The following is a 17620-nucleotide window of genomic DNA, read 5'->3' on the forward strand; positions in this document are numbered from 1 at the left end:
TTGCGTTTGCAGGCTGGCACTCAACCCACTGAGCCACACCAGTCAGGGCTTTCATTGCTTTTTAGAGAGAGAGGAAGGAAGAGAGAGAAGCTGGGCTGGGGATCATATGCATCTATACCGGGGACCTGCAACTTAGGTATGTGCCCTGACTGGGAATCAAACCCTCAACCTTTCGGTTATGGGATGATACTCCAGCCAACTAACTGAGCCACAACAGCCAGGGTGTGACTGTTTTTATGCTGCTAACATTTTTTCCCAATAAAGAGTCAAGCAGTGTACTATAATTATATCTCCTTTTAGATCTTGTTTATACTTTTCTTGGAATTCTTAATTGGTTTTTCTATCATTTTGCAGTGTTTTATGCTGAAACAATCCTCTATTATTTTTTTAAGTAAGCTTTTCTTTCTTGGAAGGATTATTATGAGGAAACATTAGTTAGTTATGGTTTAACTATATTTCTCGGAGGATTTTGGAGGATTAAGGAATGGGTTGATGATATCTGTAACAATACAAAGCCCTCTCTGTTATGTACCATATTGAACAGTATTAAAAAGTAAAATTATTTGGTGGGTTCATACATGAAGGGCAGGCAATGCTGATTTAGACAAACTGACTGCTTTTGAAAAGGAACTATGGAAATATCTAGAGTTATTTAGTGAGATATAGAGCAGTCATTACATATATATTTATTTTCCTTTATAGATCATTACACTATGTTTTCAAATTCTTTCATTAGCAATATATGCCACTACCTGGATTTTTCAGTGGCCCAAATGTTATGTGAAAGCTCACCTCTAACCAAAGCAATGCCTTTCGCCCCTTTGGAAGCTTGACTCTGTCATTTGAAACAAGAAGTAGCCACAGAGGAAAGGGAAAGCAGCTATTCCAAATTGGAAGCATTTTCACAAGTGTCCAAAAAGAACTAATCTTTTTATATTCTCATGCACCAAGATTAACACCATGAGACAAGGAACAAAGACTAACCAACTCATCTTTAAACGACAGATATATAATATGGGGACAGGTATACAGTAGTTGCTCAAGAAATGCCTGTGGAACAAATCAACAATTTTGAGCCAATTTTTTTACTTTCTCTAGTTCATTATACTTTTGATACATTTTTCCTTAATGATGTACAACTCCTCCTTAATTGAGCTATACTTAATGTCTACTGTTTTTAATTTTGTTCTCAGAAATCTCCTAAAATTCTGTCTCTCTCTCTCTCTTTTTTTTTTTTTGAGTGGGCAGCCTTGGAAATTTCTTCAGAACACAGTGTCTCTTGAACACTTGCAATTTGATAACTCTGATCACTGAATCTGAGATGTTCACCAGCTTCTGTCTTAGTCATCTCACTATATCTAGCTCATTTCCTCCCAGAAAGCCGGTAAAATCTGCAGCCTGGGGGCCACTGGCAAGATTCTATGGGGAATCTCTGAAGTGTGTTCTTTCTGTGCTACTGCACATCCTAATTGAATCTTATCACATCGAGCTTACTAAAGGAACAAAAAGAGAAGGAAAGAACTATACAAATCTAAATGGTTTTCTTAAGTAGGTTATTCCTACTTTTACTCTTTCAGACTGCAAAATGACTAGTGTATCACGGTCTAATCCTCAGCAGTGCAGTTTTTTGGCTGTGGTCAAACCAAGCAGAGGGATGGCAGTAGGGTGAAGAGTAGGATGTGTAGCATGAGTAGGAGTGCGAGTATAAACCCCATGGAGAAAGGAATGTAGTTTAGTATTTCATTTTATGCAATAATTCACAAAATTGCCAGAATCATCACTCGGTGGGCATTTCCATTATTTTTCTCAGCCTAGTCAGATGCAATAAAAAGGAATGGTTTCAAGAGTAAAGGCAGCCAAGTAGGAAATTTTGGCAAGTTCCAATGTTTCATTCTGGCATTTGATTAGAAACTTATTTGGGGGCAGGGGGACATGTCTCCTGAATCTTGCACTTAACCTGCACATCTGTGTTCTCTTGTTGCCAGGTCTGAGCTTGTTTCTATGCATTTGGTTTTATTCCATCCTTTCTGAGATTTCCCTTGAACATGAATAAAATCTTGCTTTACACAAATTTTATGAAGTGCCAGGATTAAATCTACTTTGAAAAAAATCAGCCAGAGAGTATGGTGCAGGGACAGTTTAAACTCACTGAGCAAAATGCTTTTAACATTGTGAGCAAAGAGGCCATTTAACTTCATCATTGAGGGCTCCCTTTATTCAACAGCCATGACCTATTTAGAACCATGACTCAGCCAGCCTCCCTTGTGAGCTTCTCTCTCTTTGCTTCCAAAAAAACAAAAAAAAGGAGCAAGCAAGCAAGCAAGCAAGCAAGAAAGAAAGAAAGAAAGAAAGAAAGAAAGAAAGAAAGAGAAAAAAGGAAAGAAAGAAAAGATAGAAGAAAGAAAGGTGCATGCGTGGGGGCTGTCTAGGGTGTCCCTCTTCTAAATCTTTTAACTGACATGTCTTTAGAGGGTTTAAGAGTTACACAGGAAAGTTGGGGGCTTGTACTACCTCTAACTCATAGCATGGAAAATTACACAGGTAAGCGATTTTCCCATGTTTCTAAAAGTTCTTTCATAAACAAATTTGAAAACCTCCTGCCTTCATTTAATCATTCAACTCTGTCTCTGCTTCCTGGAGGACACTACTCCTTTGCGCATGTAGGTCAATTATACACTAGGGTTTGCTCCACACACACTACCTCCTGGCTGGCCTCTCTACTTGTAGTTTCCCTCCCTTCCTTCTGTCAGTTCTACCCTCCTGCCAGGTTCATTTCCCCCAAACGCAGCTTCCTGATATCACCTCTGCTCAACAACTTTTGTGGCTCCTCTTTGCTTTTCTGAGCAAGTCAAATGAATTTCTCTTTGTTGAGAAATTCAATATATTTTACAGACCAAATGCAATTCACACATTCAGCATTTGAAATTTTTATTTCTCTGTTTCTGACTAATGTCCTTTAGTCACATGGTCCACACTCGTCCTCTGGCTCTGCTATCTCTCCCTTCAGTCCATGCTGTTCTTCCTCCCCCTTCTGCGTTATTCCCAGAACTTCTGGCCCCAAGGGAAACCTCTTCCTTTTCTCACTAAGGCAATGACAGCCCCAAGGAATCATTCCATCTTTGGATTTCTTGAAGGTCAAGAAGAGAGTATTGTGTAAAGAGCGTGTGCTCATTTTAGACAGTTAGAGAAGGTGTTCCTTTAGGCTGAGACCTGAAGGCTAGGAGGAGAATAGGTTCCAGGTGGAGCCTATTCCAAGGTCTTGGCAAAAAGGTGCTTAGCCAGTGTGGTTATAGCACTGTGAGGAGGTTAGGATGGCATTTGGGGGCATTTGATGATGTTGGGAAGGAGATGAGGCCAGATCACACAGGTCTTGCAAGCTGCCGTAAGGAATTTGGATTATAATGTGGAGCACTGGGTGTGGGGCTGACAGGTAAAATACAGAACAGCCAGTTACATTTGAATTTCAAATAAATTACAACTAACCTTTTATTTTAAGTATGTTCCAAATATTGTGTGGGACATACTTATACTAAAAATGTTTTCACAGTTTATTTGAAAATCAAATTTAACTTTGTATTCTGTTTTTTCATTGTTTTTGCCAGGTCTGATAACCCTAACTGAGAGGCTGCTGAAAGGTTTTTGGTAGCCAAGTGATGTGATCCAATATGTATTTTAAGAAGATCCCCCTGACTGCTTTGTAGAAAATGGTTTGAAGGGTGGTACAAGTTAAATAAAGGCTGGAGTTCAAGGAGACAAGTCAGTCTGTCATAGCAACCCAGAGGAGGGATGGTGGTGGCCTTGCCCTAGAAGACCAGTGCTTCTAAAACCCTCAATTCCATAAGAATCCTCTAAGGATATTGCTAAAATGACTTTAATTCAGAAGATCTTGGGAGGGATCTGAGACACTACATTTCTACTAAGCTTGTAGATGGTATTGACCTTGCTCGTTCCTAGATCAAAGGTTGGCAAACTGTGGCCCACTGCCCAAATCTGGCCTGCTGTAAATAAAATTTTATTGAAAAATGGTCACTTGTTTCCATGTTATCTATGGCTGCTTTCATGCTATGAGGGCAGAGTTAAGCAGTTGTAACAGACACTATATGCCCCACAAAACCTAAAAGACTCATTATCTGGTCCTTACCTGAAAAGTTTGCTGACTCCTTTGAGTACCAAAGGTCTAGACTTGGGAGATTACCAAGGAGATAAAGAGAACTAGGCAGATTCAAGATATAGCTGAAGGCACAGAGTGTGGTCTACACTTGCATACTCAGCATTCCATCTGATGTGAGCCTAGGCACTATGAGCTGCAGGATCTTTAACCTTAAGCTGTTGTGACAGTTGATTCATCTTGGAAATATCAACCCAGTGTGTTCTAAGCTGAAGGGGTCTTACTTGGCATATGTTGAAACATATATAGAAAGGCCTCTCTGTACTCATGGAGAGTGTAAAGATATCATGGAATAGTACCTGGTAACCTGAAAGAAACATCTGTCATGCTAACAAAGGTTAAAGCTGACTCCTGTCATTCTCACTGCTGGCTGGTTTTCCATCTCTCCTATGTGAAATTCCATGATCTCTATTTTCTTATGGTGGTGGTTGAAGGTCTTTGTAGTAGTTATAGAAGGGGATACTGAGGCACAGCGCTGTCAGCCCTTGTGCTCATTCTACTCCCAGTAAGAAAGTACCCTTTCCTTGACCTCTTTTCTATGTCTTAGAGGAAGGGACTCCACTGCTCACACAAGAGGGAAGTCACTCTGAAAGGAAACCGAAGAGGATTTTAGAAGGAAGGACAGAAGGATGACCATTTTATGTGCAATTTTTTTCATGGAGGCATTCATTTGAGATTCTTAGAGTTGCTGTTCTGACAGACCCCATGGTAAAAGCACAAGGTATATTTCTCTTGTGTAATAAACCTGTAAGAGGCAACATCTCACAACAAAGTACTAAAATGTCTTACCATGTTAACTAGTTGTTAAATAGACTTATTGTGGTGATCATACTATATACAAATATTGAATCATTATGTTGTACATCTGCAACTAATATAATGGTATACGTCAATTGTATCTCAATTAAAAAAATGTGCATTAACTTAGAATACAGTTGCTATTCATAAACCTAATAACCTGAGCTTTGACTTCAGATCTTAGGAGAAAAAAGTACAGTCATAATATAGCTTGGTGTAATGACTTAAGTTATGTTTGCCTCATCTTTTCCTAAATAAAGGCAGTACTTTTTATTCAACTAACATTTGCATACAAAAACATAAAACGAATGTAGTTTAATATTGAGCTGTGTTCAGTATCACTTGCCAATTTTTGACCTTCAGGAATACTGATGATATATTTCCACAGTGTTACAGGCTGCAATCTAACTTTATTTTTGATTTTTAGTTCTGCATTTGACAAAAACATAATGTTGATACTTCCGCCAAGATGGAGGCGTAGGTGGACACACTGTGACTTCTCGAACAACCAAGTTTAAAAACAACAAAGTTTTAGCAACAAAAATGAAGCCAAATCACAGAAAATTGAACTATATGAAAGTCTGACAACAACGAACCCTTCAGCCAAACCAGTAAGAGGGGCAGAGCCAGCAGCAGAGCAGGGTTGGGCAGGAAAGATCCACCGGACCTACACGGGCACGCGACCCAGGCACACTGGCAGCTGTGGGCGGATCCCAGGTGTGGAGTAGCAGCTGGTGGACCCACTGAGGGCTAACCATGGTCACACATTCGCGTGCAGATAAACTGGTGAAGGAGCGAGCAGTGAGATGGGCCACGTAGGCCCCAGCAATGGGAAGCAGCAGAGGGGACTGCTATTGTCCCTCTCTGACCCTGCCCCCACATACAGCATCACAAACCAGTGACCTGGGTGGCCCTGCCCTGGTGAACACCTAAGGCTCAGCTCCTCATATGTAACAGGCATGAACATATCAAAACATTATGGCTCAAGAACAACTCAGAGCCGATAAATCTAAGCGATGAAGAAATAGCCAAACTTTCAGATGCACAGTTCAAAACACTGGGGATCAGGATGCTCACAGAACTGGCTGATTTTAGACACAAATTAGAGGAACATATGAAGGCTAAACTAATTGAAATGAATGGAAATACACAGGAAACCAATAATAATGGAAAGGTAACTGGGACTCAAATCAAAGGAGTAGATAAGAAGGAGGAAAAAAATGACCAAACAGAAAAGGATGAAGAAACAAGAATTCAAAAAAATGAGGAAAGGTTTAGGAACCTTCAGGACATCTTTAAACGTTCCAGCATCTGAATTATAGGGGTACCAGAAGGGGAAGAGGAACAGCCATGAGTGGAAAACTCATTTGAACAAATAATAAAGGAGAACTTCCCCAATCTGGCAAAGGAAATAGACTTCCAGGAAATCCAGGAAGCTCAGAGAGTTCGAAAGCAGTTGGACCCAAGGAGAAACACACCAAGGCACATCATCATTACATTAGCCAAGATAAAAATGAAGGAGAGAATCCTAGAAGCAGCAAGACACAAGGGGACAGTCACCTACAAAGGAGTTCCCATCAGACTGCCAGCTGATTTCTCAAAAGACACCTTACAGGCAAGAAGGGGCTGGAAAGAGGTATTCCAAGTCATGGAATCCAAAGACCTATATCCAAGATTGATCTATCCAGCAAAGCTTTCATTTAGAATGGAAGGGAAGATAAAGTGCTTCTCAGATAAGGTCAAATTCAAGGAGTTCGTCATCACCTTTATTATATGAAATGTTAAAGGGACTTACCTAAGAAAAAGAAGATAAAAAGATGAACAGTGACAGGACAGCAAACTCACAGTTATTAAGAACCATACCTAAAACAAAAGCAAACTAAGAGGACAGCTAGATCAGGAGCAGAACCATAGAAATGAAGATCTCAAGGAGGGTTAGCAACAGGGGAGTGGGAGGAGGTGAAGGAGGGAGAAGGTACAGAAAATAAGTAGCATAGATGGTAGGTAGAAAATAGATAGGGGGGAGGGCAAGAATAGTATGGGAAAAATAGAATCTAAAGAACTTGAGACACGTGGTCATAAACTAAAGGGGGTAATGGTGGGGGAGGGGTGTGCAGGGTAGAGGGGAATGAAGAGGGGAATAGAACAACTTTAATGGCACAATCAATAAAATATATTAAAAAAACATAATGTTGAAGTTGGGTGATCTAATATCACACATGTCAATTAAACATATGCACTGATACATTATAGAGATTCTGAACTATGTGCAGATTTTTGAATATTGATAAAATGATACATTTCATAAAGATAAAGGTAAGTTAAAAGATAAAAAAATAAAATGACATCATTTAAAGACCACTTCAAGGGCGTTAAAAATTATGACTTTATGGAAATTGTTTGGAGCATTTTAGCTTTCTAGGATGTTATTTTATGCACTGAAGGAGTAACACCAAATGGTAGCCTAGTAATACATTAACAAGGTAATTTCAATTTCTATGGAATGTAATTTACTACTAGATAATAATTTAACACTTGGATGCCACTATGTGGCCTTCAGAGTTGGTGGAAGTAAGCTGTTTTGTAGAGAGAGTCCTTTTAGCATTGGAGTGTCTCTTGTGTTATTATTCATTTTTTCATTAAATGTGACTGGTGCTCCTGTTCACCATCCAGGTGTTGCACAACAATAACAACCACAAATATGAGAGATTAAACTTGTGTAACAGACGGAGCCATTTTATTTAGAAAGCTGAAGCTGTTCAGAGACAATGAATACAAGATATGTCAGTAGAGCTGAACAAAAACAAATTCTGCATTGCTTTCATTTACAGCAAAAATTTAGTTTCAGGTCACATTGCCACAAAGAGTGTCTGCTTTATGACACAACTCCTCCTTCTGATGCATGCACTTATGTCGGAATTCAAACACTTTTTTCACTTGATTACTAGGCATTGGTGAGTTTTGGAATTCCATATTAAAACTGAAGGTTTTTCCCCTATAATCTAATGGGTTAGATCATTTTAATAGGGGAAAAAGGCCAATGGCTGAAAAATGGGTTGTCACAAAAATCTTTTTTATTCTCTGCCCAAACTTTATACATTTCAACAAACCTGTTTATTAAATGTCTTGCTGAAGTGCCTGGGTTCTTAGGCATGGATGAGAGGCATAAAGCAGACAAAGAAAAGAAAAGCTTCCTTTTCAGGAGGTACCTGAAATGGTGAGTAGAAAACAAAGAGCAAGGAGACTCAAGGGGGTATGTAATATGAGGCTGTCTGAAATGAGATTGGAAAGAAGCTCGCAGATGAAAGATACAGTCTGCATCACGTTCTGGAAGCATTATAAAAGGAGAGTTTTATAAAGGAGAAATCATTAAAAGAGTTCACACACCCATTTGCATGAATTAGCAAACCCTGGAGAGTGTCTGAAATGTATTGCAAGTGCTGACTTGACATGAAGGTCACTGATCTCCCCACAACATCAGACATCAATGTGAACTGAACAGTTACATTTACAAACCTTCCCAGCCAGCGTTGAAAGGTCATAGCCTCCAATGATCTGCATCTCACCCATGGACTGGTCATTCTAAAAAAAGAGAAGCCGATGTTTTACTGTACAAGATAACCCACAGAGCACATTTTCCCATCTTCCCAACTAGTGGCTAGATTGTGCCTTACAAACAGTGGTACAGCACAAATAGCTAGTGCAGGTTCGTGGTTGCCTATGGTTACCAACAGCCACTTGCTGCTCCTGTGCGTTAGACAAATCATTCTAATGGCTGAAGGAGAGACCATGGAGAGAGGGGATGCAAGGAGTGGAGAGAGAACAAACCAACCTAATTTTGGAACACAAATCTGGAAAGTACCACAAACTCTCCTGAGGCTGATGGAATTGGAGATGACAGTCATAATCCCAGAATTTCCTGGGGTGGGTGGGGCCACGGGAGCCCCAGGAGTGGGCCAAGCATTTGCCAACCGTGCCAATATGTCACGATCATAGCTCTGCAGTGGATAACAAGTAGACTGTGGTTTCCAAAGCAATTAGAGGCCTCCTCTACTCCATACTAGCACGAGTCCTTTCCCTCAGCTGATGTCCAGGGCAATTCTAACAGGCCACGGATCAAGAACTCCCACACTGAGACTTTCAGACATGGATGGCAAAGCCTCAGGAACCTACTGCAGTCCCAGGAAAATGAGACCCAGAGCCGTCTGTAGATGACTTTTCACTCAAATCCCACAAGAGATTATGAGCATTTGCTTTCACAATGTTTATGTGTGGTATGTCATCCTGTTCTCATCAAACTCATGCGTGCACAATAACCAAATATGGATTGTTACTTAATGAATATCACAATAGAATAACATGGGGGCTAAACAGGAAACAGAAAACAAGTTGTTTTCTAGCCTCATTATGGAGACACATTCAAAGAACTGTAGCAGATATCCTACAGACAATTGGCTCTATGACCAAGAAAGATTGCTGGAATGTTGCAACCTCTTGATGTATACGATAGCCTAAGGGAGCAGATGATGACGTAGGCACCAAGTGTACAAAGTGTGGAATGAAGGCCCCACCTTTTTCTGGGAGGAGTTCATTCCATATGGATCAGGTGAGGCTAGGCCTTAACCATGCAAACCAGTATGCCTGAAGATATATCCAACCCTGAACTTTCCACCTACAAAAGCCAATTTACTTCCTTAGGAATGTGTTTTGGGTTGGTTTGAATTGGATTTCCTCTCTTGAAAGTGAGTGCCGATGTAGATACAGACTCACTTTGTCATAGAACTGGTCATCTGGGAAGGGAAAAAACAGCCAAACAACCAATATAACAGTGTTACCAATGAAACAGATTTTTGTCTTTTACCTCTTTGCTCAAGAGAAAAAATAAATGACCTTAAAATGTTTTCATTTCTGCTTGGTAAAGCATTCACTCCTTACTGCAGAGAAGTGGAGAGAGTGCTCGAAAGTGGCCCACTAAGTTGGAAAAAACCAATAATTTTCATGTTATGAGAAGAGATCAAAAAAGGAGAAAATCAAAGAATACCTGGAATTCCCAGACCTTTTCTGTTTTTGTACAGGCATATATAAGCATATATCTACAAACAATCATGTCAATAGGTCAAGAACTTGTCAAAAATGTCAAAGGAGAAAATTTTTTAGAGGTGTGCCGAAATATAGGAGTTGATATAGGAGTTATCATGGTAGTAAACATAAGGAGAATTTTTGCATATTAGGTTCAAATATGTTCTTAATAGCAAGAGGAAAAAATAGGATTTCAGTACCCCCCAGAGGAATGAGTTATGCAGAACTGTATACAACTATTAAACCAGAAAGTTTAATGTAATAAATTAGGTTTATACTTTGCCAGATCATAGTATATTTCACAATACTTCCATTATCATCTCCATTCTATTGATTGAAAACTAAAAACACCCACTACATCGGAAAGCTAAATAACGTGCTCTAAGTCACACAGTATTGCCAAGCAAGTCCTATTTCAGAAGGTTTTACTTAGTCCAAGTTTATATATAACATGTTCTTAATATTAGATTTGTCCTTAATTCTTCTGGACCTTATATTTTCCAAGTATGTATACAGTCAATTGTCGTCATAACATTTATTGAATCATTTACTTTTTCCCTACTGGTTTGTAATGTCATTAGTTTTGACTTGATAATATTTTATTTGGGACTGTTCATCTTATTTTCATAAGATTGGCCTATAGTTTTAAAGCAAAGTAGTATTGGCCTCATATAATGAGTAGAGTGGTTCTTTATATACTTTTCTGTTTTTTTAATTTTATTTTAAAATTATAGTCAGCATTCAATATTATTCTGCGTTAACTTACAAAGAGATCCCCCTGATTCAGGTACCCACCTGGCACCACACATAGTTATTACAATATTATCGACTACATTCTCTATGTTGAGTTTTACATCCCCATGAATATTTTGTAACTGCCAATCTGTACTTCTTCATCCCTTCTATTTTTTCATCCCATGCGCAAACTCCCTTCCACTCTGGTAACTATCAGCCTGTCCTCTGAATCTATGAGTATGTTCCTATTTTGCTTGTTTGTTTTGCTCTTTAGGTTTCACATATAAGTGAAATCATATGGTATTTGTCTTTCTCTGTCTGACTTATTTCTCTTAGCATAATACTCTCTGGGTCCATCCACTGTGTCACAAATGGTAAGATTTCATTATTTTTATGGCTAAGTAATATTTCATGGTATATGTGTACCACTACTTTTTTACCCATGTGTCTGATGGGCCTTGGGTTGCTTCCATATCACAGCTGTTGCAAATAATGTTGCAATAAATATAGGAGTGCGTATTTCCTTTTGAATTAGTGTTTTTGGTTTTTTGGATATATACCCAGAAGTGGAACTGATGGGTCATAAGGCAGTTCCATTTTTAATTTTTTGAGGACTCTCCATACTGTTTTCCACACTGGCTGCACCAATCTGCATTCACCCCAACAGTACACGAGTGTTCCCCTTTCTCCACATCCTTGACGGCACTTGCTGTTTATTGATTTATTGATGATGGCCATTCTGACAGGTGTGAGGTGATATTTCATTGTGGTCTTAATTTGCATTTCTCTGATGATTAGTGATACTGAACATCTTTTCATATGTCTACTGGCCATCTTTATGTCCTCTTTGGAGGTGAGTATTTAGGTCTTCTGTCTGATTTTATTTGGATTGTTTGGGGATTTTATTTTGGTGTTGAGTTGTATGAGTCTTTTATAAATTTTGGACATTAACCCCTTATCAGATGTATCATTGGCATATATTTTCTTCCATTCAGTAGGTTGTCTTTTCATTTTGTTGATGATTTTCTTTGCTGTACAAAGACTTTTTAGTTTGATGTAGTCAAATTTTTAAATTTTTCTTTTGTTTTCCTTGCCTGAGATATATCAGAAAAATATTGCTGAGAGAAATGTAAGAGAGTTTGCGGCCTATGTTTTCTTCTAAAACTTTTATGATTTCAAGTCTTATATTTAAGTCTTTAATTCACTTTGAGTTTATTCTTGTACACAGTATAAGAAAGTAGTTTCAATTTTATATATATCTAATTTTGCCAACACCATTTATTGAATAAACTTTCTTTACCCCATTGTATGTTCTTGCATCCTTTGTCATATGTCAGTTGACCATATAGACATGGGTTTATTTCTGGGCTCTCTATTCTTACCTGAATAGACATCTTCTGAATAGATATGAATACTGTGGCTAGAACTTCCAGTACTATGTTGAATAAGAGTTGTGCAAGTGGATGTCCTTGTCTTGTTTCTGATCTTTTTTAATATAGTTTATTGATTATGCTATTACGGTTGTCCTATTTGCTCCCTTCACTCCCCTCCACCCTGAACACTCTCTCCCACCCGCATTTCCCCTTTTTAGTTCATGTCCATGTATCACACTTACAAGTTCTTTAGCTTCTACATTTCCCATACTATTCTCACCCTCCCCCTATGTATTTTCTACCTACCATCTTTGCTACTTATTCTCTGTATCTTTTCCCCCTCTCTCCCCATTCCCACTCCCCTGTTGATAACCCTCCATGTTATCTCCATTTCTGTGGTTCTGTTCCTGTTCTGTTTGCCCAGTTTCTTTTTGTTTTTGTTTCACGAGTGGTTGTTAATAGTTGTGAGTTTGCTGTCATTTTACTGTACATGTTTTTTATCTTCTTTTTCTTAGATAAGTCCCTTTACATTTCATATAATAAGGACTTGGTGATGATGAACTCCTTCAACTTGACCTTATCTGAGAAGCACTTTGTCTGCCCTTCCATTCTAAATGAAAGCTTTGCTGGATAGAGTAATCTTGGATGTAGGTCCCTGCCTTTCATGACTTGGAATACTTCTTTCCAGCCCCTTCTTGCCTGTAAGGCTTCTTTTGAGAAATCAGCTGAGTTTGATGGGCACTCATTTGTAGGTGACTGTCTCCTTATCCCTTGTTGCTTCTAAGATTCTCTCCTTCATTTGAATCTTGGCTAATGTAATGATGATGTGCCTTGGTGTGTTCCTCCTTGGGCCCAACTTCTTTGGGACTCTCTGAGCTTCCTGGACTTCCTGGAAGTCTATTTTTTGCCAGATTGTGAAAGTTCTCCTTTATTATTTGTTCAAATGAGTTTTCCACTTGTTGCTCTTCCTCTTCTCCTTCTGGTACCTCAATAATTTGGATGTTGGAACATTTAAAGATGTCCTGGAGGTTCCTAAGCCTCTCCTCATTTTTTGTATTCTTGTTTCTTCATTCTTTTCTGTTTGATTGTTTCTTTCTTCCTTCTGGTCCACTCCATTGATTTGAGTCCCAGTTTCCTACCTATCACTATTGGTTCTCTGTACATTTTTCTTTATTTCACTTAGCGTAGCCTTCATTTGTTCATCCAATTTGCGACCAAATTCGACCAATTCTGTGAGCATCCTGATCACCAATACTTTGAACTGTGCATCTGATAGCTTGGCTATCTCTTCATGGCTTAGTTGTTTTTTGTTCTGGAGCTTTGATTTGTTCTTCCATTTGAGCCATTTTTTTTTTTTTGTCTTGATGCACCTGCTATGTAGTGAGGGGAGGAGCCTTAGGTGTTTACCTGGGTGGGGCAATCCAGTCTCTGGGTTGAAACATAGTATGTGGGGGAGGGGTCTGAGAGGGAACAATGGTGCTTTCTTCACTCTCTGCTGGATTTCAGTCTCTTCCGCCACTTCCACCAAGCAAATTGGGCCCTTCTGGCACTGATTCCTGTGTGGGTGGGCTTGTATACATTCTAGGACCCTGTGGGTGTCTCCAACAAATTCTCCTGTGAGGCTGGAAGTTTCTCCTGGCACCTCAACCCCCCACAGGTGTTTTTAATTGGTGTTTTGAGGCTTTATTTCCTGGTGCTGGGACCCTGGGTTGAGTGGTCTGTCTCGCTTCCCAGTTTCACCTGGTTTATCTGCCCATGAATGTGGGACCTTTTGTTCCACCAGCTGCCTTGTACTCCATGCCTGTCCACAATCCACCACCTCACTGGGTCTGCCCCTTGCTGCCTGTGCACCTGGGGTCCGCTAGCCACCACTTTGCCACAAGTCCTCTCCACCTGGCTGCCGGACTCTACCCCTTCCACTGGTCTGGATGAATGTTTCTTCTTTAACTCCTTGATTGTTGGACTTCCATATAGTTCAATTTTCTGTTAGTACTGGTTGATTTTTTGTTTCTAAATTGTTGTTGTCCTTCTTTTGGTTTTGAGAGGAAGCACAGTATGTCTACCTATGACTCCATCTTGGCTGGAAGTCTTGTTTCTGATCTTAAGGAACCACTTAAAACTTTTTTCTATTGAATATGATGTTAGCTGCAGGTTTGCTATATATGGCTTTTAATATGTTCAGGTATGTTCTCTCTATTCCCATATTGCTGAGGGTTTTTAAAAAAAATCATAAATGAGGGCTGGATTTTGTCAAATGCTTTTTCTGCATCTATAGAAATGATCATATGATTTTTATTCTTCATTTTGTTTATGTGATATACCATGTTAATTGAATGCAGATATTGAATCAAACTTGCATCCCAGGAATAAATCCCAGTTGATCATGGTGTATGATCTTATTGATGTATTGCTGTATTCAGCTTGCTAATATTTTGTTGAGGATTTTTGCATCTATATTCATAAGGAATATTGGCCTATAATTTTCTTTTTGTATAATGTCTTTGTCAGATTTTGGAATCATGATAATGTTGGCCTTGTAAATGAATTTTGGAGACTTGCTTCCTTTTGAATTTTCTTGGAATAGTTTGAGAATAGGTGTTAATTCTTCTTTGAATGTTTGGGAAAATTCACCTGTGAAGCAATCCATTCCAGAACTTTTTTTGTTGGGAGTTTTTTGATTACCGTATTAATGTTGATGGTTGTAACTGGTCTGTTCACATTTTCTCTTTCTTCTTGATTTGATCTGGGAAAGTTGTATGTTTCTAGGAATTTATCTGGTTGGCATATAATTGTTCATAGTATTTTCTTATAATCCTTTGTATTTCTTTGGTGTCAGTCATCACTTCTCTTTTATTTCTGATTATATTTATTTGGGTCCTCTCTCTTTTTTTCTAGATGAGTCTGATTAAAGGTTTGTCTGTCTTATGTATCTTTTTAAAGTACTAGCTCTTCGTTTCATTGATCTCTTGTATTGTTTAGACTCTTCATTTATTTCTTGTCTGGTTTCATTATTATTTTCTTTCTTCTACTCATTTTGGGCTTTATTTGCTGTTCTTTTTCTAGTTCCTTTACATGTAAGGTTAGATTGTTTATTTGAGATTTTTCCTCTTCTTGAGGCAGGCCTGTATTTCTATAAATTTCCCTCTTAGGACTGCTTTTGTTGCGTCTCGTACATTTTTGGTTGTTCTGTTTATGTTATTTAGCTTCCATATGTTTCTGTGTTTTCTTTTTTTTCTTATAACTGATTTCTAGTTTCATACCATTGTGGTCAGAGAAGGTGCTTGATATGATTTCAATCTCCTTAAATTTGTTGAGACTTATTTTGTAGCTTAACATGTGATCTATCATGGAAAATGTTCCATGTGCACTAGAAAAGAATGCATATTCTGCTACTTTGGGGTGAAATGCTAAATAAATTAATTAAATCCATCTGGTGTAATGTGTCATTTAAGGCTGCTACTTCTTTGTTGATTTTCCATCTGGAAAATCTATATAGTGACATCAATGTGAGTGTTAAATTTCCTACTATGGCTATATTATTGTTAACCTCTGTCTTTATGTCCATCAATATTTCCTTTCTATATTTAGGTTCACCTATATTAAATACATAAACGTTTACAAAGGTTATATTCTCTTCTTGGATTAATCCCTTTATCATTATGTAATGTCCTTCCTTGTCTCTTTTTACAACCTTGTTTTAGTCTATTTTGCCTGATATAAGCATTGCTATCCCAGCTTTCTCTCTTTTTTTTTTTGTTTCAATTTGCACAAAATATCATTTTCTATCCCTTTAGGTCCATGTGTGTCTTTCGATCTGAGGTGGGTCTCTTGTAGACAGCATATATATGGGTTTCGTTTTCTTATCCATTCAGCTATCCTATGTCTTTGGATTACAGCATTTACATTTAAAGTGATAATTGATAGGTATGTCTTTATTGCCATGTTATTATTCATCTCATATATTCCATTTCTTCTTTTTAAAAATGTCCCTTTATCATTTCTTACAATACTGCTTTAGTGATTATGAACTCCTTTAGCTTTTTCTTGTCTGGGAAGCCCTGTATGTCTCCTTCCATTTTAAATGATAGATTTACTGAGTAGAACAGCTTTGGTGGTAGGCCCTTGCTTTTCATCACTTTGAATATTTCATGCCACTCCCTTCTGGCCTGAAGAGATGTGTTGAGAAAACAGCTGATAGTCTTATGAGAGCTCCCTTGTAGGAAACCAACTGCCTTTCTCTTGTGTCTTTTAGAATTCTTTTTTTAAACCTTTACCATTTTAATTATGATGTGTCTGGGTGGAGGACTCTTTAGGTTCATCTTGTTTGAGATTCTCTGTGCTTCTTGGACTTGTGTGTCATTTTCTTCACTAAGTTAGAAAAGTTTTCTGTCATTATGTCTTCAAATAGGTTTTGAATCCCTTGGTCTCTTTCTTTTCCTTCTGGTACTCTTATGAATGTTGTTATATTTGATGTTGTCCTAGAGTTTCCTTAAACTATCCTCATCTCATTTTTCAAAATTCTTCTTTCTTTTTGCTCTTCCAATTGGGTGTTTTCTGCTCACAAATTGTTGATTTGAGCCTCTATTTTATTGATCTGCTGTTCATTTCTTCTAGTGTATTCCTCACTGCAGTTATTGTATTCTTCATTTCTGACTAGTTCTTTTTTATGGTTTCTATGTCTTTTGTTCTGATTTTGACATTCTCATTAAGTTTCTTGAGCATCCTTATAATCATTGTTTTGAACTCTGTATTAGGTAGATCATGTGCCTCCATTTTATTTAGTTCTTTTTCTGGAGATTTCTCCTGTGCTTTCATTGGAGGCGTTTCTTTGTCTCAATTTCGGCTGCCTGTCTGTGTTTGTTTCTGTGTATTAAGTAGATCTGTTATGTCTCCCAGTCTGGGTAGGGTGGCCTTATGTAGTACGTGTCCTGTGAGACAGTCTTGCAGTCTCCCTGATCATGTTGGTTGAGTGCTTCAGAAGTGTCCCTTGTGGGTTTATGTGATCCCTCCCATTGTAGTTGACTGCTGTTGGCACATCTTTGAGTGGGGTTGATCCTCAGGATGGCTGGTTGTGAGGATTGGCCACAATAGTATCTGACCTACTGTGCAGGAGCTGACCCCATGAAATGGAATTTTCCCCAGCAGGATTCAGTGCCTACTGAGACCTCTCTTTTAGTGTACTGCTTGTGGAGCTAATTGCGTGGTACTCTGTTGTAGTCTCAAACAATCCTCTGGTTGTGTTTGTTCTGGGATCTCCTGGGAGTCTCATGCAGGTAAATGTCAGACCCTGCCAGTTATCAGTTCTAGGCTACCTGTTATGGACTACAAAGTGATCCATGATTTATAGTTGCCTCTGCTGGACCTGGCTGCATGTGGGAGGGGTCAAGCTGTGAATTGAGGACATTGGCCACCCCTACTGATCCTAGGGCAGGTGAGCAAAAGGCTCAAGGCACCCAATACTTGATGC

The 17620-nt window shown here is 38.7% G+C and overlaps 1 protein-coding gene across 3 annotated transcripts in view; it reads right to left on the reverse strand.

The window, feature by feature from the left end:
• PRTFDC1 (phosphoribosyl transferase domain containing 1) overlaps window positions 1-17620 on the reverse strand; it is an 89345-nt gene that overhangs the window by 10148 nt on the left and 61577 nt on the right. For 2 of the 3 annotated variants that reach the window (XM_037125790.2, XM_037125791.2), the window contains exon 4: window positions 8483-8548. The exons of the other annotated variant lie outside the window; for it this stretch is intronic. In XM_037125790.2, the coding sequence (XP_036981685.1) occupies window positions 8483-8548 (66 nt within the window). The remainder of the gene's footprint in view (window positions 1-8482; window positions 8549-17620) is intronic. 3 annotated transcript variants of the gene reach the window in all.

This window comes from Artibeus jamaicensis, unplaced genomic scaffold (genome assembly GCF_021234435.1).
Source record: "Artibeus jamaicensis isolate MK-2021 breed Jamaican fruit bat unplaced genomic scaffold, CSHL_Jam_final contig_867, whole genome shotgun sequence".
NCBI lineage: Eukaryota > Metazoa > Chordata > Mammalia > Chiroptera > Phyllostomidae > Artibeus > Artibeus jamaicensis.